This window comes from Bos grunniens, chromosome 2 (genome assembly GCF_055505025.1).
Source record: "Bos grunniens cultivar Pamir isolate PY7600 chromosome 2, Bosgru_T2T1.0, whole genome shotgun sequence".
NCBI lineage: Eukaryota > Metazoa > Chordata > Mammalia > Artiodactyla > Bovidae > Bos > Bos grunniens.
In genome coordinates this window covers 117,491,602-117,513,271 of record NC_141166.1, presented here as the reverse complement: position 1 = coordinate 117,513,271, position 21,670 = coordinate 117,491,602, and the positions used below count along the sequence as shown (strand labels likewise).

General features: G+C 32.7%; 1 protein-coding gene across 4 annotated transcripts in view; it reads right to left on the bottom strand.

Moving 5' to 3' along the window:
- AGPS (alkylglycerone phosphate synthase) overlaps positions 1-21,670 on the bottom strand; it is a 128,937-nt gene that overhangs the window by 53,275 nt on the left and 53,992 nt on the right. For all 4 annotated transcript variants that reach the window (XM_086359957.1, XM_086359962.1, XM_086359973.1 and 1 more), the window contains 3 exons: positions 15,142-15,267; positions 12,528-12,636; positions 4,921-5,048 (listed from right to left, as the gene is read on the bottom strand). In XM_086359957.1, the coding sequence (XP_086216083.1) occupies positions 4,921-5,048; positions 12,528-12,636; positions 15,142-15,267 (363 nt within the window). The remainder of the gene's footprint in view (positions 1-4,920; positions 5,049-12,527; positions 12,637-15,141; positions 15,268-21,670) is intronic.

The window sequence follows — 21,670 nt, the reverse complement described above, 5'->3', positions numbered from 1 at the left end:
ATATATAAAGAAGAGAATTCTCTTAAATACAAATTCCTAGGTATAAAAGCTTAAAATGTAGACAAAATTATTTCTTCCTCTGACTAATGTATCAGAACTGACACCACAGATGAAACCATGCAATATTTAAGGCTACTGGTAAACTGGTTAGTCCTGTTGGAAATGATATACAGGCTTCCAGCTAGGAGTCTACATTGTAAACAAGAACTCTTTTAACAAGAGAATTATCTCTTGGTTTTAAAGAATGAAACAAATGCATAATGCAAGATAGATATCTCCTTCCAGTTAGTTAAGGGAAAGGCCAAAAGTTAATGCCAAACAGTCTCCTGGTGGTAACTTTACATCTGCAGTTTAGCAACAGTGTAGTGATTACAGCATGTCTCCTAACTATCCTCAAGTCTGATACATTTTGCTGGATCACACAATAAAAACTCCAGTTAACCAAGCATTTTGCTAGGTTATTCTCTCTGCTTCAGAAGGACAAAAACATGACATCAAAAAAACGATTTAAAATAACAATCTCATTTTCTATATGTAACCATCTTCCAAGAATTATCACTGAATATAAATAAGCTTTAAATGTTTTACAGTGTTAAGTGCTGAACCTAACTCCTTTCAATTTATTTGAACCCCTACAGGATAAATCAAGTTGAAAACAGAACAATTCAGAATTTAACAGTCTGAAGTGTTAGAAAAGAATGATGTATATCTTATGAAATTACAGTATAAATTCACTAGAAAAAAATACTATCAGTTTAAAATTGTTTAAAATAAAAGTGATGGCAGGTAGAAAACGCCACCATCCTCAAAAGGAAAAAAAAAAAAGCTATCTTTTAATCTGTAATTCTAAAAACCTAGTTCTGATACTGAGAAATAGTTTTCGGAGGAATTCGTACTAATCCATGCACACACACACAATGTTTCCTCATAATCAAACAAACTGGTCCTCTCTCAATATCATGAGGTATGCTTAAGTTTTTATTGGCAGGGGATGGGGGGAAGATCCCAAACTTTAAAAACTGCTTTTGAACTTGTTTCAACACTCAGTGTTCCCTTCACATCTTGTAAAAAGATACTTGTCATTTTAAAACAAAACAGAAAAATATCACATGACACTAATATTCTGATTAAAAAACACAACTTTCCCCCCTTGAGAGGCTACTGTAGGAAATCTATTCTCTGAGAAAATCATAAAAGCCACTTACCCATCTACTGAGTAAAGCTGGAGATTCTACTGGACTGCCACTTATGAGGCAGAATCACATTAATCTTACACTAAATCTTCCTTTCTAGCTCCTCACAAGGCACTGAAGTACTGCAAGAGGGCAATTCCTCCCATGGACAAAGATCAGATGAGCGACCTTAATAGAATCCTGCTGCTGCCAGTATAAAGTTGCTTAATTCATTTCCTTCAGTAAGAATAGTGATAAAAAATATACACAGAGCGCACTTGGCTATTTGTGAACAATCACGTCCACTCCTTTTCAAAAGATACTCAACCAACATAGTTTCCCATTTCAAATGCAACTTGAGTCTGCAAACAGTGCAAAAATGGAAATGCTATGAAATGACAGTGAGGAATTACAAGCAGCCAACTCATTATTCAATCAAGACTTTGGCACAATCGTAAACCATGTACCATCTATTTTAATGGATCTTAGTTCTCTTGCTATCAACTGAACTTTCCAATCACAAATTGAATGACTAGTGCCAAAACCTGATCATTTTCTCACTTTTTCTGTGTGAAAATACTGTTACAAGGCAGGGCAGCATACAGTACTATTCTTGACACATGCAGTTTGCATACTCTATAAACTAATATAAAATGTGTGTAAACCATAATACACTTACTCATTTCCAGGAAAGGCAGATAGATATTAATGTCCCTCTATATGTGCAGTATAACAAGAGTAAAAATGCAGGTTCCCCAAATAGTGGAATATCTCCAAATCCCATTGACTACTCTCAGCCGTTGTTTCATTCATAAGAGCAATATTTGAGAATGAAATACCTATCTAGGCTTTTCAATCAGTTTCAAGATAAGGCAAGCTTTCCAGTTACACAGTATTTTTGTCTCTAAAAATTGCTATTACTAATTATACAGAACAAAATTATTAAAACTTTAGAGTGGAAAGAACATTTCAATCAACCATCACCTTTATTTATCCCGAGAGAGAGAGAGAGAGAGAGAGAGAGAGGGAGGGAGGGAGAGGGAGAGGGAGAGAGAGATACCTCCAATATAGTTTTCTATAGTGAATTTAGATTATGGTCATATTGTGAATACCCAAGCAATTTTTTTTTTTAAAGAGCAATTTTTATTGACTTACTCAATGATGAAGAAAAACCTCACCACCTGCCTTTTATTAGCCCAAGTGGCTTTTATCTGTTACTTTCTATCAGGAATATATTAAATTGTAACAAAAACTGCATCAAATTCCACCAACTATTTATGTTTAATTAACTTCCAATTTTAGTGAAATTAAAAGTTCAGGATTTTGACAAATTTGTACACCATTTCTCATTAATGAAACCTAAGACAGAATTACATTTAAGTATTTGTAATATGGAAAAGCAATAGAGCACTCAAGCATAAAATACGTCTACTTCTATTCCGAAGATAAGTCTACTAAATCTGTGTTCTGCAGAGTGGAGACATTGTGAGGGGTGGAGCTGGCCAACATAGAGTGTAACCTCATTAAAATCTTTTATTGAAAATACAAACAAATTTGACTAATTTCATAAATTCTATAATTATTTTTAAAAATCTAATTTGGCATCCATAGTTACTTTACCAAAAAAAAATGGAGGCAACAGGCAACAATGGCCAGTTAAAAACATATCACTGAAAATCTGAATGAGAGAGACAATATAGACTGTATCTTTAATAATAAAGCTCTTCTTGGAGGGGATATAGTCAAGCTTGAGTAAGATGAAAAGTGAATATAAATTAAAGTACTTAACGCAAAGAATAAACTACAGTACAAAGTAAAAACATTAGAATAAAAAAAAAATCTCACTAAGGAAGATTTGAAATTAATCAGAAAATACAATCTATTTATGGAAAACATTTTATTTTATTTTGATTTTAAATGGTGAATTTATGGTTATTTTCTTAAAAATAAAGAATAACAAAAACCCCCTAGTTTCCCATTCTTCTAGGTATGAATTCACAAGCAAAAAAACCATAAGGCTCTTCAAGCACTTCTTTTGCTTCTTAATACCTGGGGTATCTTAAATTTAAAGATGGCCTTGGCCTTTAAGTGATGGAAGGTTTTAGCAACAAGTTATCAGAACACAGAACTTTACTGCTCCGTGCTCAAATATTTATTCTTAAACTTATTTCCACTCCTCTACTTGATAATTTCACTTATAATAAATATTATTGCCATCTCATTATTTTAGTAAACACAGCATAATACTTATATATTTTAGCTCTCTGACCATAACATAATATCCTTGAAGTCTGAATGAATTAGGAGCTCTTATGTAAGCATTTCAACAACATTCACCTCTGCGTTAACATCACCAAAGTAACCCACTACGAGTTCAAGAATGTTCACTCCAAGACTACACACGCTTCTTTTAAAACTCTCCCTTCACCTAAGGGTAAGACAACCAACATCAAGCAGCCTATGGCTAAATCTTGAGGAGAGAAGAAGAAATCCAACGACAAGCAACTGAAGCTACCAGGGATTATAAAAATTACCCTTGTCAACTGTTAGATTAGGTGATCACACAGTTGGACTTTTTAAAGTGGGAAATTCTAAGAACGACTGTCTCAGAAGACAAGATTGAATGAATGGAAAAAGAACACTGGCAATGGTAAATATGTGGGGAAATATAACATTTTTTTAACTTATTTTATTTCTTTAAAACATTAATAGTGGTTTGGTTCTCTTGGGATGATAGGAAGGAAAGGTCCAGTACCTTATGAAGTCCACAATGAATATGGAGCACTTGCCAGATACCACTCCTTTTCCTCATCAGATCCTCCCTCCATCCTATTCTGGATACCAGGAAGCTGACCTATATATATCTCTCTCTCACACACATAAGAGAGCTCCCTTGCACTCAAAATTCAAGTGGGTATAGCTGACGGGAAGTATTAAAGAATTCTATGAGTTCAGAGAAAGCAAGAAGAGGCTGGACCTTCTCCCTGCTAGGAAATGTTGAAATAAAATTTTTTCACAAATCATTATAGCTCAAACCATTGACCAAATATCTAAAGAAATGCAAGAATTTCCAAAATAATACATATAACTAAACACAGAAATAAGGTTACTTGGCATCATTTACTCAAAACAATATATTCCTTGACAATATATTCCTTTTTTCAAAAAAGGAGAAAGTGGGAATTCTTCTTAGCTTATATCTAAATATGTTATATTCCTATATACTATACTATGTTACTTAAGATACAGCTTAGGTAATATTATAAACAAGTAAGGCCTAGTAGCAGTACATTCTAAGAACTGATGAAGTTTGATTACATATATTTAATTTCTATTTTTGGGGGCTATTGATATTCAGCCATTTATTTTAATTTCAATAAATATCTTAATTTAAGAAAAATGCAACATTACTTCAATTAATCACAAAATATCTTACCCAAAAATAACCTGAGAAAACATTCAATAAAAGGCAGAATCATTTGAAGCCGTCAACCCAGGTACATACCTTACCTTGGCTTAAAATCAAATAGCATTCTTTAAATCAAGAAATAGGTGTATAATTACGGAAAGAAATAGCAACTGAACTGAAAGGAATGATTTTACAACATTACCTTTCCATACAGAACTGGGTAAAAACCACAAATATAACACAACTAAATATGAAGATTATATGTGACATAGCAAAATCAATTATGCAATAGAATTTTTAAAATATAATATATGGGTGGGGTTTTGTTTTTGTTTTTACCTGTTTTGCAATTTCTCTTAAACAGGCTACTCCTTGTTCAAAATTAGGGAAAGCTACTGAGCCATACTTTTGGTATTCAGGAATTGGTCTGATTTTTATTGTAGCTTCTGTTATCACACCAAGAGTTCCTGAAAAAGAAGGGGGAATATCCAATATATCACATGCCAATTTTCTAAATCATATTTAAAATTATTTTATCTATTTTTTCTAATAATTTATTCTATTACTCATATTTAAATCTATTTAATCTATTCTATATGGGGAATAATGGCTACTCAAGTCTTCCTAGAAAAACAACTAAGCAAATTTTATAATTTCTTAAAAGAGGTCTTTGGAATACATTTTTCTTAGTTATGTATAAATATTTTAAAACATTTTAAGGCAACCTTTCTCCAAGAAGGTCAATTTAAAATAGTTTTTAAAGTATAAAACCTGTTAAAATTTTTTTAAAAATCTTAAAAGCAACAGGTTTGCATACCTCATATGCATTCAAACAAAGGTATATTTTGATATTTGAGCCTATTTTTATTATGACAATTTACTGGGGCAAAAAGAACCTAATTTTCTATGAGAATTTAAGATGACATTTTCTATGTCATTTAAGATGACAGAAGAAATTAGACTATCACACTTTGCCTTTTTTCCCTAAGAATTCATAAAAAGAAAAGACAAAGACAGTATTCAGATGTCCTAAAAAGAAACAAACGAACAAAAACCCCAAATATTTCAGAGACAAAAAAGTTATCAGTTATCATAAATAGCTAGCACAAGAGGACCATTAATGAAACATATGTCCTTTTCTTTATCACACAGAGGAGTGGAGGACAAATCAGAGAGGAAAAAAACAAGTTAAATATAACTATATGATTTAAACATCTATGCTAAAATATTTGAATAACCATGGTTAAAAATAATGTATTCAAAAAGCCAAGCTTTTCAAATCAGTGCTTTCTAATGTACAAATGATATAAATTATTTCTAATAATATTAAGTAAATTCTCTGAGAATCATGAAACAAAGAACAAAAGGGAAATCTGAAATTGTAGAACTTAATTATAACACTAGAAATGTTAAAAATATCACAAGAAACAATGATTCCAATAAATTTATAATATACCTAAAATATCAATACATAATACAAGGTTAAAAACTACTATGAATCCACAAAAAGTAAACTATATTATACAACATTATGCTTGTCACACATACAAATGATTTCCTACTCAGACAGCAAACACAAACCTATTTTGATTTGTAAATCACAACAGCTCTGCAAGATTGGCCTGTTTAATACCTGAATTAAAAATAGATATGATCTCACTTGCATGTGGAATCTAATAAAAATAAACAATAAACATACAGCAAACTTATAGAAAAGACATCAGATTTATGGTCACCGAGGGCAGGGGAAGAAAGAATTGAAGTGGTCAAAAGGTATAAAGTTTCAGTTATAAGATAAATAAGTATCAGGAATGTAATGTACAACATAAGGACCACAGTTAACACTGCTGTATGATATACAGGAAAGTTGTTTGGAAAGTAGATCCAGAGTTATTACAAGGACAAGTTTTCTTTTTCCTTTTCTTTTTGTTGTATCTATATGAGATGATGGATGTTAACTAAACCTACTATGGTAATCATTTCACAATACATGTAAATCAAACCATCATGCTGTACACTTTAAACTTATGCAGTGATACATGTCAATTATTGTTCAGTAAAACCAGGGGGAACAGTGGGAAGAACCTCTCCTAAGCTCAGAAAAAAATCTCAAACACTAACCCTAGGAACTATCCCTTCTAAGGGATACATTTTAAATGGGTAAATTTTGTAAAATTTAAATGGGTGAAGTGTGTAAATTCTATCTCAATAAAACAAAGGAAACTTCAGAGTCATCTTTTTAAACAAGGAGTTATGTACATGTAATTACTTGCTCAAAAAGTTTACACACACACATACAAAACATTAGCAAACTTTAAAATTCTAATTTTACATCAAAATTCTAGGTATTAGGTAAGCAGTGACCATGCTCTAAATTTCTGTACAGCTGTATTGCCTCATATGTATAGTAGGTACTCTAAAGCAGTAAAACCCACTGTAACACTAAGTAAGATTAAAAAATAAAAATTAGTAAAATGAGACTTTGCACTGTTGCAAGATTAATGAAATGACCAAGGCATGTCTGTGCAACTATTTAGCTATGAGTTCTGCAGCAGGAGGTAGGGGTTGAAGGGGTCCCCACTTTAAAAGGAAACTCCATCCAAGTCCCCAATGCACTCTGACTCAGGGCAGTTCTTCCACACAGATGTATATTCAAATTAATCCAATTAAAACCTTCATCAAAAGGCTCATTTCTGTTAGGCTTACTGATTATTTTATTGAGCTTTATTATTTATTGATTCTTTTGCTCTGGGAATTTTATGTCAGTGGAATGATATAAAACTACTTAAGATTATCTATCACTTGATTATTTGCACATTATAGTAATATTTTATACCCATTTTATATAATTGTAAACAACTCCATAGCTAAGTGACATCATAGATGTCATTCACTTTTCTTTTTCAATAAAAGTATGCTGCTGTAAATTTAAGAATTTCCTGTTTTACAGTTTCAAACATAATGTTAAGAAAACTGAAAGCTTCAACTACTATCTAATAAAAATGCAAGTATTTGCTTGAAGTAAATAAAATCTTTCATAATTTGAAAATATACCTTCAGATGACTTCAGGACTGAAAAAAATGGTAGTCATTTGATTCTCAATCTACTCCTCCCCACCCTCAACATGAAAATCAATAAGGAAAACACAGAAAACCACACAGGACAGATACTTTAGTAATAAAAGGAGACAAAATATACTATAATCTTCAAATTATTCCTAAGTATAGATAAAAAGTAAAAATTCCAACAGACCTTTTACAATCTTCCAGCTGCTACAAGTAGAAAGTGAGTAAGGGGTGAGGAGTGGTGGTTGAGGAGGGTTAGAAGACTCAAGAAAGACTCTTTAAGAAAGACTCGTTAAGACTCCTTGAGAAAGAATAAAAGCAGCAGAGGACTTAAAGGAGGCAGACACAAAATCAACCCCAGAAAGAAAAAGTGCAACAATAAACCCGAATACTATATAAATCTTGGTAATCTAATCTATAACCCTGGCTCTCCATAACCCTGGAGGGGTGTGAAGATGGAACCAGAAATGATACCCTTGGAGAAGCAGGGGAAGTATTTTCAAAGAAGCATCAACTGAAAGTAGTGTAGTACTCCTTGGAGACAAGGTAGTGAAGGGAAAGACTAAAATTAGGAGAAAAATTAAAGATCTGAAAGAAATAAAAAACAAGATATGTCATGGCTAAAAACACCACCATTCCTGAAGCAAACAGCACAAAAGAGAGTATAAGTGACAGAACAGAACACTCAAAGTAGGGGGCTTTCCAGGCAATAAACAGGAACAGAGAAAAAGCAAACCAAACCCAAACAAAACTACTACGAAAGGTCAGAAAATGCAAATAAAAGCTTTTCCACTGATGAGATTGCCGCCGACCCCCCCCCCGCCCCCCCGCCCCCCCAACAAAACAAACAACAATCCTGGAGAAAACCGTAACACAACTTTTCAAACTCAATTCAATATTGTCAAATAAGCATTTGAGGATATAAAAAAAACACTTGAATTAGAAATATAAACACTAAAAACATAAATGGACAAAAAACAAGAAGAAATGAAATAAAAGATGACCAAACTCAGGGAAGAAACAGAACAACAAAAATGAAGACTAGGTTACAAGGAGGAAAAACAATAGACTCAAATGAAAACTTAATAGAGGGCATTGAAGAAAAGCAAGAAAATAACCAAGTGAATGAAAATGATATTAAGAAAGAAGTTGAGGGGAGAAGTTTGCAAAATCATGGCTGAAATGGCAAACAAGCAAAGAAACTCAGACAAACATATAATTGGTATCCCTGCAAAAGAAAAATCAAAACACTGCAGGGAAGGGGGAAATGTGCTCCCAAATCCTACTACTCAACACTACAGTCCCCCAAAAACCTTTACAGAAATAAAAGAAGACCAGCATATACACACAGAAAGGGTCCCCTGGATACCAGAGCAAAAGTAACATAAACTTTAATGAAAAACAACACCACCACCACCACCACTCTCAGTGCCTCTAGGCAAAAAGGCAAGAGAATTGGCATCAGATTCCTCAAAACAGCACAGAAAACCAAAGCAACAGTGGTATAGTATTTAAACAAGGAAAGAATGTGTGACCCATGAAAGTCACTCAAGCTGTCATGCAAGTATCAAGGCCACAGAAAATAGTTAAGATTCCAGAACTCATGGGATATACAAATGTGCCATTCCTGCGGACATCTACTAAAAGATGAGCTTTATTTAACCAAAAGATGAAGTAAAGTGACACAGAAGAACCAAAAGTAAGTATTTCATCCATTTCATTTTAGAGCAAAGACTAAAACAAGGGTGGGCAATGAGTTAAAAAATAAAAATGTGCTTTTAAGCCATTTTTCAAATAAAAGAGCAAGTCATTATAAATTACTAGTAAATTCCATATATAGGAAAAGAATAAAAAACATTTCAAATGCTTTATTATATTTTTAATTATATTGATCAATTTATATAATGTATAAAATGGGAGGAAGCTGCTTATCCAAAAAATAATTATGAAAAATTCATAACACAAAACAAGACAAAAACATTAAACTTAACTTGGTTAGTCACATGTGGAACTTAGTAGGATAGGGGGAAATAGGTTTTTTATAACAGTAATGCTTTCAAGGTTGTCATCAGATGACTTCCCTCATGGCTCGGACTGTAAAGAATCTGCCTGCAGTGTAGGAGACCGGGTTTGATCCCTGGGTTGGGAAGATCTGGAGAAGGGAATGACAACCCAATCCAGAATTCCTGCTTGGAGAATTCCATGGACAGAGGAGCCTGGCGGGCCACAGTCCATGGGGTCGCAAAGAGTAGGATACAACTGAGCAACTAACACAAACATAATGTTTTCAAGGCTGTCATCAAATGATTTAACTACAGCAAAAGAAAATACTTTCTAAAGCTCAAGGAAAAGTGTATGATTCAAATTTAAGGCAGGAGGTTATGAGATAGTTCAAAATAGCAGAAAGCACAGTACTGTTAAAGAATATGATTTCACAGAAGTTTACCTTCTCAATCAAGCTGTCTCCTGGCCTATAGTAAGATGACTCTATATTCACATACATACAGAAATGGTGACCAGGGACCACAAATATACTTACAAAGATCACTGATGCAAAAATAATGAAGAGCCACAATAGTAATAAATTTAACATTTTCTGAGTACTTACTATCTGCTTATAAACTGTGTGGCATAATCTCATCTGACCCTCCCAAAAGGCTTATGAATACAGATACTTTTATTATCCCCATTTTACAGCTGAGGACATTGGGCACAGAGAATCACCTAATTTACACAGTCACAAAAATATAAGTGGTAAAACCAGGACTAAAATCCAAGTCTGAAAGATTTCACAGTTCATGCTCTTAAATCAGTATGGCATTCTGCATGGATCTTTATAATAAAATCTCATTTAAATACAGTAATGTACCCTAGTACATATGCTTTTTAAAAAGTAAGCAAAGATATACAGTTTATTATAAGTTTGCTCTCCTTAAATTCATATAATAATTTACTATTGAGGTACGAGGCAGCTCAGTGTTTTGGATAAAGTTCAAACTATTTTAAAAGGGATAAAAGACCAGATTATCTCTTGTAATCGCCCTGTAATCCTTACCACTCCACCCTAATCTACAGTCCACTCCACCCTAAAATTAAATCTTATGTTCCAGTTGTACTGAAAACCTGGCACCTTCACAAGGCAGACACAGCACTTTCTCACTTGTAAATCTGCTCACATGCAGTTCTCTCTGCAGGGCAACTCCCTCCCCACCTATTCCTGCAACTGTCTAGAATTATTTCCTCCTTATCACTCTTCAAGGACCATTTTAGGCACAACCCCTCAAAGGAAATCTGCCTAAGATCCCATCTATATGACCTTTGTCTGTATTTCTCTTCTGTTTATGTCTATCATAGAATTTATCTTATTCTATTAATAATGGTCAATTATTACTTGTGTCCTTGAGTGTTCCAGCACAGTACCTAGCAATCAGAATTTTTAAAATGCTAATTGATGGAAGAAAAAAATGTCTGATGTGGTTACTTGAAAAGATAATTTATAGGGTTGACTCCAACTATCTATATACCAACAGTAAAACTAATAATTATCAGTTTTAATACCTATTATTCAATTTGACATTTAATGGGAGAAAGTTGTATTTTTTTCAGTTAACTCTTAGATGATGCATTAATATGAGAAGTTCCAAAAATTATACTTTTTAGAGAACTCTATTATTTTAAAGGAATTTAACATTTTGTTTTTCTCGTCAAAACTGCAGTTCTGTTTTTCCACCTAACAGTACACTGACCTGTTTGCTAGAAAAAGAGTAAGAGTAAATTGGTGAAATACCTTGACAAAAGTTTGTCACTAATTATCATGAAAAATATCTAGGCTATTACCATTGGTCATCATAACTTAATAGGTGACTTTCAGTATATTACTAAGACACATAATTTGTAATTTTTTCCTTGATGCTACCATCAGAAGTTAGAATTATGCCCTAAAAATCCTTATTATAAGTGCTCTTTTATCCATGAATATAGCTATATGTTTTGAAAATCTTTTTGACAACTTGTACTACCTTCTGACATTACTAATGAGTTCCTCTGGTAATACAGAAACACTTTATTTCTCTAAATTTAAAGGATAACTATCCCCCTCTACCATCCTAAGAACTGAAAAATATGCCTAACTTCACCTTACCCATAAAATTCAGTGCCTACATAACAGTTTGCAAACCAGAAGGAAGGTTAGTTTTTGGTTTTTTCTGATAGATACAGAAATTAAATGTTTTGCATAAAATGAAAAACTATATTCTAACCTACCCAGTATTAAGTAACCAAGCAAAGGACATGACTTAAGCGAAAAAAATAAAAGACCAAGAAGTTTGAAGAGATGAGAATTTTAAATTCCACTTCTTAAAACACCAAGTAGCAAATAACAAAAGATAAAATTATAGAAAGACAAAAGACAATAAGATAATACTTTATTAATCCTTTCTTCTTGATAATTCAGAGATTAGAAAATACCACACCATAAAATATTATAGCAAACCATTTTAAACCCTAACAACTACTCCTGCTAAAACTGATTCAAAAAGAAAAATATATTTCTAAAAGAAAATATATTTCTAAAATATATTTCTAAAAGAAAATATATTTCTAAAATATATTTCTAAAAGAAAAATAAAATAACACCAAAAGGACTAAGCTGGTTCTAAAACCATAAAAAAGCAAAATGCAGGAGAAAGTTTAATAAGATGTTCTCATAATAAAAATTTATGAAGTACTAAATTAAAGTAATAAAACTTAAAAAAACACCTTTCTTTAAATATACAAAACATGTCTTTCTTTCAAAAATCTGATATCACAATATCACAAATTTTTACAAAGTTGAATCACTAACCTGTATTTTTTCATAATAAATTTGCAGTTATATTTACCTTCAGATCCCATGATGAAGTGATGGATATCAGGGCCTGTTGACATTCGAGGTCCTTGACAGCTTTTTTCTATTATACCTCTAGGTGTTACCATTTTTATATGAACCACCTGTTTAATACAATGCATGATGTAAATTCTAGATGTCTGTCAGTGAATGTTGTTTGTGTGGGTACACACACCCTATATATTTATATAAAACACTATTTTTAAAATATTGGTTTAAGTGACAAATGGTGATTCCCTTCAGAATTCTAGTATCTTTTAGTAATTATTAGACTAAAAATAAATTTTATGTAACTTTAAAAGAGGGAAAAAATATTCTAAGATTGTTATTGGTCTAGGAATATTCACAGTCTTAAAATTGAAAAACAATTTCTTTAAACCAAAGTTACTCTAGGGTTGTCCATGTGGTAAAGAACTAAAGAACAGGAAAAATATGCAATGATCATATTTTAATGGGTTCATTCTTTCACTCATTTAACATTTATGAAGCACCATTATGCACGTCAAGCATTATTTACATGCTTAGCATTCTAAGAAAAGATTTATTCTTGTCTTATTCCCACCTTCAACTTATCTACTTTATCCACTCAGTAGAAAAGAATGAAGTATTAATTCTGATCATACCAAAATTGGGATGAAGAGGGAGATGTGACTGAGTTAAAAAGAGGAGGAGAGATATGTGTGAGATATGTCTCACACATGTGAGAAAATCATTGTCGGGAGAGAGTCAATCAAAATATGTTCCTCAGATCTGACTCAGAAATGGTTAGGTAAAACCCAACACATTGTTAGGATGTGATAAATAAAAATAGAGTATGTATTGTTGAAGGAAATGAACAAAGGATGTAAATAAACTATTTACACAATAAAAAGAAAAATTGCCAATAGGACATTTTAAAAGTTTACATTTACTAACAAAGAAATATAAAATTATATGACAAAAACATAAATAAAAGGTCTAGTAAAACAAACATTCTCATAGTGCTAGTAAGATTGTCAAATGGCACAAGATTTCTAAAGAGCAACTTGGCTATAAGGGTCCAAAGACATAAAAACATGCTTGATCGAACAATTCAAACTCTGGGAACTTACCCAAAGAAAATGATCAAAGATGTATGCTAAAGAAATTACTACAAAGGATATTTTTCCCTTTATTTATTTCCATAATTTTTAAATAAAAAATAACTTAAATACTTTTTATAGGGAATTACTTTACTAAATCACAAATTATCAATGAAAGAGAATTATATGCAGTTTTTAAAACTAATGATACAAATCTATGCTCATATACATGGTAATGTATTGATAACATAGTTTAAAGAGCTGATTAAACACAGTATGATGCTTTTTTATAATTAAAACTAGATATAAACATGCAAATAAGTATATTAAGATGTGTACTTATAATTTGTGGCCCTTAAGTAACTGTAAAAAGGATTAAAACAAATTACATGCTTTAGCAGTACTAAAGGTAGCAGTCTATCAAATATGCTTAACTTTGATAAAGCTTTTAATAATTCAATAGCAAAAGGATCAAATTCTGTCCTCTGAAACTGAATTTGTTATCTTAACTACAAAATGAAAAATGTGATTTCTAAAATATCTTCAATTAAAAAAAGATAATGTAAATATTTTTAAAGTGTTCATTATATAGACAAAGTCTTAAATTGTTGGGTGTTAACTACAAAGAACCAATATATTTTATCAATATAATATTATAATATATTATAATATAATATAATTTGATATTTCTATCAACAAAGACATGATAAAAATACTGTAATGCTAGAGTTGAAAAACAAAGCTAAACAGCTCTAAGAATAATGTTAGGAACACCACATTAATAGTCTCAAAAATTATCTTTCAAATTGTTATCAAAATATTGATGACAAAGGGAACTAACATGAATGAAGTACCTATTACATACCAGGGATTCCACTAAGAGTTCTCATTTTATGTCCTTTATTCCTCATAGCAATTCTACACAACAAATAACAACGTTCTATTTTATACCATAGGAAATTGAAGTTTAGAAAGGTGAAACAATTTGCACAAGGTCACACAATTAATCACTGTACAAACTACAAATGGAACAAATGATACTGAATGCCTAGCCAGGATGCCTATCACACACTCTCAAGAGTATAACACCAGGTCAGTGAAAAAAAAGTGATGTGTACAAAAAACATTACACTAACTAGAACATTTTCCACTGGGTTCTTTAATTCTACACAGAAACTTTTTTTCAGTAAAATAAATATCTCATAAGGCCAAAGAATAGTAATGACAGACCACCTAACTAAATAGACTAAAATCTTGGTAGGGTTGAAGACTCAGGCTCTAAGTCTTGAAAAATAAAATTTATATGTATTTATAAGTCAGATAAAACATCTACAAAGCTTAGATATCATTCACTCAAAAAGAAGCATTCTTAAATGACCACAGTTGTGTCTTTTAACTGTTTGGATTATAATGCATAGTCAATGTTATTATAATCAAAAGGGGTATACTTTTGAGGGGACTCTTCAACTCAATTTTTAACAGCTTAACAACTTTATAATAATCTCTATTGACCAATCAATTATTATATAGTAATGAGAAAAAATTTACCAAGTCCTCAATATTGCCATAGATATTCTTCTTCATGCCTGACGCTCGAGTAGATACCCATCCTCCCACAGTGCTGAATTCCAGGGAATCTGGTTCATGACCTGTACAATAACCACTTTCTTTAAGCTGAAAAACAAAAATGTAATATTTTACCAGTGAAAATGGCCCCATTTTGCACAGCACTCAACACATTAATTCTTTTCACATTAGAATTTCCATATGTCTTTGCTATCTAGACTCATTAAAACCTAAATAGATAAAGAAACATTTTATCATACTTGTCCAAAAATATTTTTAGCTTTTGCCTAGTGGAAAACTTCGCAAAACTGAAAACTATGAACCAAGAGGCAGTTGTATTTTCCACAGGCTCACCAGGCAATCATACTCCTTACAATCTTTCATTTAAAAGACAACTACCCTTCTTATTTTTTATTCCAACAAAGAGACAATTTAAATTCTTATAGACCTCAGATTATACCTAAATAAGTGCCGACTTCACCTGAACACTTTCAATAAATAAAGCACTTAATCTCTTATTTTCCCTATCCTAATATAATCTGCAGCAGGCCTGCAGAAAATCTGAGCAAATTGCCTGTACTTAAATCTCTCAAGGAGTCATGTGTTTTAATGTACAGCCATCTGGCTAGGTTTCCTGCATGTAATACCATCATTTATTTGTGATGCAGATCATGCATTCCTGTACATTAAATAGTCACTTGTTTCTCATTTTTCTATATTAGCTTGGCTTTGCCATCTGCACAGCACCTGAGGTTGAATGGATGCCCTTTACTGCAACACCACCAAAGCCATTCCACTAAAATCATTTTAAAGGCTCAGCCATCTCATGTCGAACGCTACAGACACCACCATCTGCATACCCACTGTCTACTGCACTCAAGCCCATCAATCTGTGTTGACCATTTTGATAGTCATCCAATTAAGCAACTGTTTCTATTTTTCAAGTAAGCCATGCAGAGATGTAGAATATGTCAGTTGTGTTTATAACTGTGTATTTAAGTATCGTATGCAAGTTATAATCCAAATTTTGAAAGTCGAGTAGGCTAAATATAATTTGTTAGCTTCTGCAGATAAGCAATGCAAATTATTTATCATGTCTAATTCTGTTGCTAGAAAACAAGATTTAAAAAGACATTATTAAATAATAGAATTTTTCACTAAACATTTAATATGTTAACTTAATTTTAAGAGGTAAATAACCACTCGTAAATAAGTAGCTTAAATACAAAACTGAACGTTAAAATCAAGATTATCAGACCAATATACTTCCCTAACTCCCCAACAATCTTTATTCATACCCCAACAATCTATATTCATACTGTGCTGTGCTCAGTCATGTCTTGACCCTATGTGACCCCACAGACTGTAGCCTGTCAGTCTCCTCTTACCTGGAACTTTTTACACAAGAACACTGGAGTGGGATACCATTTCCTACTCCATATTATTTACTCTCAAAAGACTACTGTCTTTCAATTTTTCTGAAGGTAACAAATACACACACACACACACACACACACACAGAACTCTTGAAACTAAACAAGAAAAAATCCAATTAAACAATAGACCGAAGATCTGAACAGACATTTCACTGAAAATAGTAAATAATCATATGAAAAGATGTTCCACATCATATGTCATCAGAGAAATACCAATTAAAACAACAAGATACCACTACAACTTCAAATGAATGGCCCCAAATCAGAATGCTGACAATACCAGATGATGGAGAGGATATGTGACAGCAGAAACTCTCAGTACTGGTGGGACTGCAAATGGTACAGCTACTTTAGAAGACTGACAATTTCTTACAAAACTAAATATACTCTAGCAATCATACTTCATCTATTTAGTCAAAGGAGTTGAAAACTTATGTCCTCATAAAAACCTGCACACAAATGTTTAAAGCAGCTTTATTCCTAAGTGCCAAAACTTGGAAGCAATCAAGATATCTTTCAGTAGGTGAATGGATAAACTATGGAACATTCAAATAACTGAATATTATTTAGTGCTGAGAAGAAAAAAGCTATCAAGCCATGAAAAGACATGGAGGAAACATATATTACTAAGTGAAAGAAGCCAATCTGAAAAGGCCACATATTCTATGATTCCAACTGTACGACATTCTGGAAAAGGCAAAACTAAGGAAACAAGAAAATCAGTGGATGACTTCCCTGGTGGTTCAGGGACTAAGACTCTGGGCTCCCAACGCAGGGGGCGTTGGGTTTGATTCTTGGTCAGGGAACTAATCCCAGGTGCTGCATCCAAGAGTTCACATGCCGCAACTAAAGAAGCCACAAGGCTGTAACAAATGAGTACTGAACATCCCACATGCTACAGCTAAGCCCCGGCACAGCCAAAGAATTAAGCAAATAAATATTAAAAAAACAAAAAGATCAATGGTTGCCAGAGGTGAGGGGTTGGGGATGGAAAATAAATAGGGAGAGTACAGAGAATGTAGGGCAGTGAAAATACTGAGTGATATTATAATGATGGGTACTCAACAATTATTTAAACATCTGTCCAAACCCACAAATGGACAGCACCATGAGCGAACCCTAAAATAAACTAAGGACTTTCTGTAATTATGATGTGCCAATGTAGGATGTCACTGTATCATTTATATGGGGAATCTAAAAAAGCTGAACTCAAAGAAACAGAGCATAGACTGGTAGTTATCATGGGATGTCAGGGTGGGGGAAATGTGACAATAGTGGTCAAAAGGTACAAACTTCCAATTACAACATGAATAAATTCTGAGATTTCAAAAAAAAGAAATCTACCATTCTTGTGAGTGATGTTGATATTGGGGGAGGCTAGGCATGCACAGGGACACAGGCATATAGGAAATCTCTGTACCTCCCTCTCAATTTTGTTTTAAACCTAAAATTGCTCTAAAAATATAGGGTGTTTAAAAAAAATGAAACAAAGATATTTTCAGACAAATGTAGAAAAATTCATCAACAGCAGACCCACACTAAAGATATAAATATTTACAACAAGTTCTTCAAGCAGAAAGAAAGAATCACCAGATTGAATTAAAGGCATCACAGAGGGTAACTAGGGACTTCCCTGGTGGCTCAGTGGTAAAGAACCCGCCTGCCAATGAAGCAGATATGGATTCGATCCCTGGATTGAGAAGATCCCCTGGAAAAGGAAATGGCAACTAACTCCAATGAGTTGCCTGGGAAAACCCATGGAAAGAGGAGCCTGACAGGCTACAGTCCATGGGGTTGCAAGAGTTGGATGTGACTAAGCGACAAAAAACAAAACAACGAAGGGTAACTAGATGGGTAAATATAAAAGATGCTTTCTTATTGTTTAAATAGGTGATGACTTAATATTTCAGTAAAAATTATTAAAGTAGAACATGTGACAATAGCATAGAGATAAGAAACATAATATTCTATGTGTTTTATGCTAAACTCTAAGTATTATATTACCACCTTAAAGTGGACTGTTTTAAGTTAAAGATATATACTATAAAACCTGAAACAATCCTTAAAATAACAAAAAAGATAAAATGGTATCATTATACAAAATTCAATCCGAAAAAAGGCAGTAAAAAGTGGAAAAGGAGAAAAAACACGTAGGTAAGATAAAAAACAAATGGCAAGATGACAGACTTACACTGAAGCATATCAATAAACCACAATGACAGTAAATGGTCTAACCACTGCAATTAAAAGATAGAGACTGTCAGGTTAGATAAAAAGGAAAAACCAACTGTTAGCTACTTACAAGAAAAGCACTTTAAATATAAAGATATAAATTAGTAAAAAGTTTAAAAATGGAAAAAGGAAAAATATATACCATGCCAACAACAGTGAAAACTGGAATGGCTGTTTATCAGATAAAGTAGACTTCAGAGCAAAAAATACCATCAGAAAGAAGGAAAGTAATTTCAAGTAATTTCATAACAACAAAACTGTTCACTAGTCAAAAAGCTATAAGGATCCCAAGCATTTATTCTCCCAATAACAAAGCTTTAAAATATATGAAGTGAAACTGATAGAACTGCAAGAAAAAATAGATCTGCAATAATAACTGGAAGTTATCATTTCCTTGTCAATACCTGATACAACAAGTAGTCAAAAGAAAAAATTTTTAATACAGAAGACCTAAACAACACTATAAATCAATTTGACTTTAAAGACTACTCCAACCAACAGCAGCAAAAGACAAATTATTTTCAAGTGTTCATGGAATATTTACAAGGTAGACCATGTTGTAGGCCATAAAACAAGTATCAATTAATTTGATATGCTTTAAGTCATATAAAGAATGTTTTCTGAACACAAGAGAATTAACAGAGAAATCAGTAACAGAAAGATGTTTGAAAAAAAATCCCCCGATAACTGGAAACTAAACAACAACACGGGAGTACCTATGGGTCAAAGAAAAAATCAAAAGGGCAGTAGAAAATATTTTGAAATGAATGAAAATGAGAAAACATATCAAAATCTGTGGAATACCACTAAAGCAGTAGTTGGGAGAAATTTATATTACTGAAAACCTATATTAAGAAGAAAGGCCTCAGACTTCTCTGGCGGCACCGTGGGTAAGAAGCTGTCTGCCAATGCAGGGACACAGGTTCCATCTCTAGTCTGGGAAGAGTCTATGTGCCATGAGGCAATTAAGCCCAACCGCCACAACTACTAAGCCCATGCTTCAGAACCGAGTCACGACTACAAAACCCACGTGCTGCAACTACTTAAGTTCGCTATGCTCTAGGGCCGGTGAGCTGCAGCTACTGGGCCTGTGTGCTGAAACGACTGAAGCCCACACACCTGGAGCCTTTGCTCCGCAACAGGAAAAGTCACCACAGTGAGAAGCTGGCACACCCCAACAAACAGTAGCCCTGCTTGCCATTAACTAGAGAAAGCTCATGCAAAGCAACAAAGACCCAGCACAGTCAAAAATAAATAAATAAATTTTTAAAATTATATTAAAAAAAAAGAAAGGCCTCAAATCACCTCATCTTCCACCTCAAGACATAAAAAAAGCATCTGACAAAATCCAAAATCCACTACTAATATAAAACACTCTATTTTTTGTTCTAGGTTCTTTGTATTTTCATATGGAATTTATAATCACCTTATCAATTTCTTAAAAAAAAAAAAAGTCTCTTGGGATTTTGATGGGGATTGCATCAATTCTATACATCAATTTGGGGAGAACCAATAATAATACTGAATCTTCTGACCCATGAATATGGTATAGCTTTAGGTTTATTTTAGGTCTGTTTATTTCTCTCAGCTGGGTCTTGTGGTTTTTAGTGTTCAAGTATTTCATATCTTTTAAAAAATGTTTAATATATTTATTTGACTGCTCTGGGTCTTAGCTGCATCATGCCTGGTCTTCAATCTTCACTGCAGCATGTGGAATCTACTTGTGTGACCAGGGATCGAATCCCAGCTCCCTGTGTTGGGAGCATGGAGTTTTAACCATTGGACCACCAGAGAAGTCCCAGTATTTCATATTTTTAATAGATTTTCCCTTAAGTATTATATATGTATTTTATAATATAAGTGGTATTTTAAAAGTTTTCAATTTCTGATTTTTTATTAGTATACAGAAATAAAACTGATTTGTGTGTATAGCTTTTATATCTAGCAATCTTACTAAATTTACTAACTAGTTCTAAAAGTTTTAGCTCCCATTAGATTTACTACATAGATGATCATGTCCTTTGTGAATAAAGACAATTTTACTTCTTCCTTTCCAATCTGTATGCCTTTATTTACTTTAAAAAATTTAAACAGTTTTATTGAGGTTTTTACACCCCACCCCTGTAAAAAAACAGGATATGTGCTTTGATTTTAATAAAATTATAGGATATTTAAACAAACCTACAGTAACAAAAAGCATATCAGAGACTGACAGGGATATAGTAAAGATGAGATGGAGAGAAATACAAAGAGGTCAAAAGGAAACTTTTGGGGTTGGCTGGTGAATGTGTTCTACATCTTGATTGCAGGAATGGTTTCATGCTTGTAGTCATATACCAAACCTTATCAAGTTGCACATTTTAAATGACTGCAATTTACTGTGTGACAATTATATCTCAATGAAACTATTGTAAAACAAAATAAAAGAAAATGACTCAAGATTTTAGCTCAAGCCGCCCAAAGAATTGAACTATCACCAACTGGGATTGAGAAGGCTACAGAATAAACAAATTGTGGAGGGAAAACTGAAATTCAATTTTTAAAATATTGAGTTTAAAATGTCTATTACATATACAAGTGGAGATATCAACTAAGCAAGTGGATACGCAAGTCTAGAATTCAAGAAAGAAGTCTGAGATGATACAAATATTGGAGTCTGGCATACAGAAGGAATATTTAAAATCAGCTATCCTTGAATGAACTGAATGAAGCAAACAGTACTCAGTAAAAATTAGTGAAATAAATAAAAGTTCTAAGCACTTTATTAATTTATTTCATCTCAACAAAAACTTTATGAAACAGGAATCATTATTTCCATTTTATAGATAAAGAAACTGAGGCAT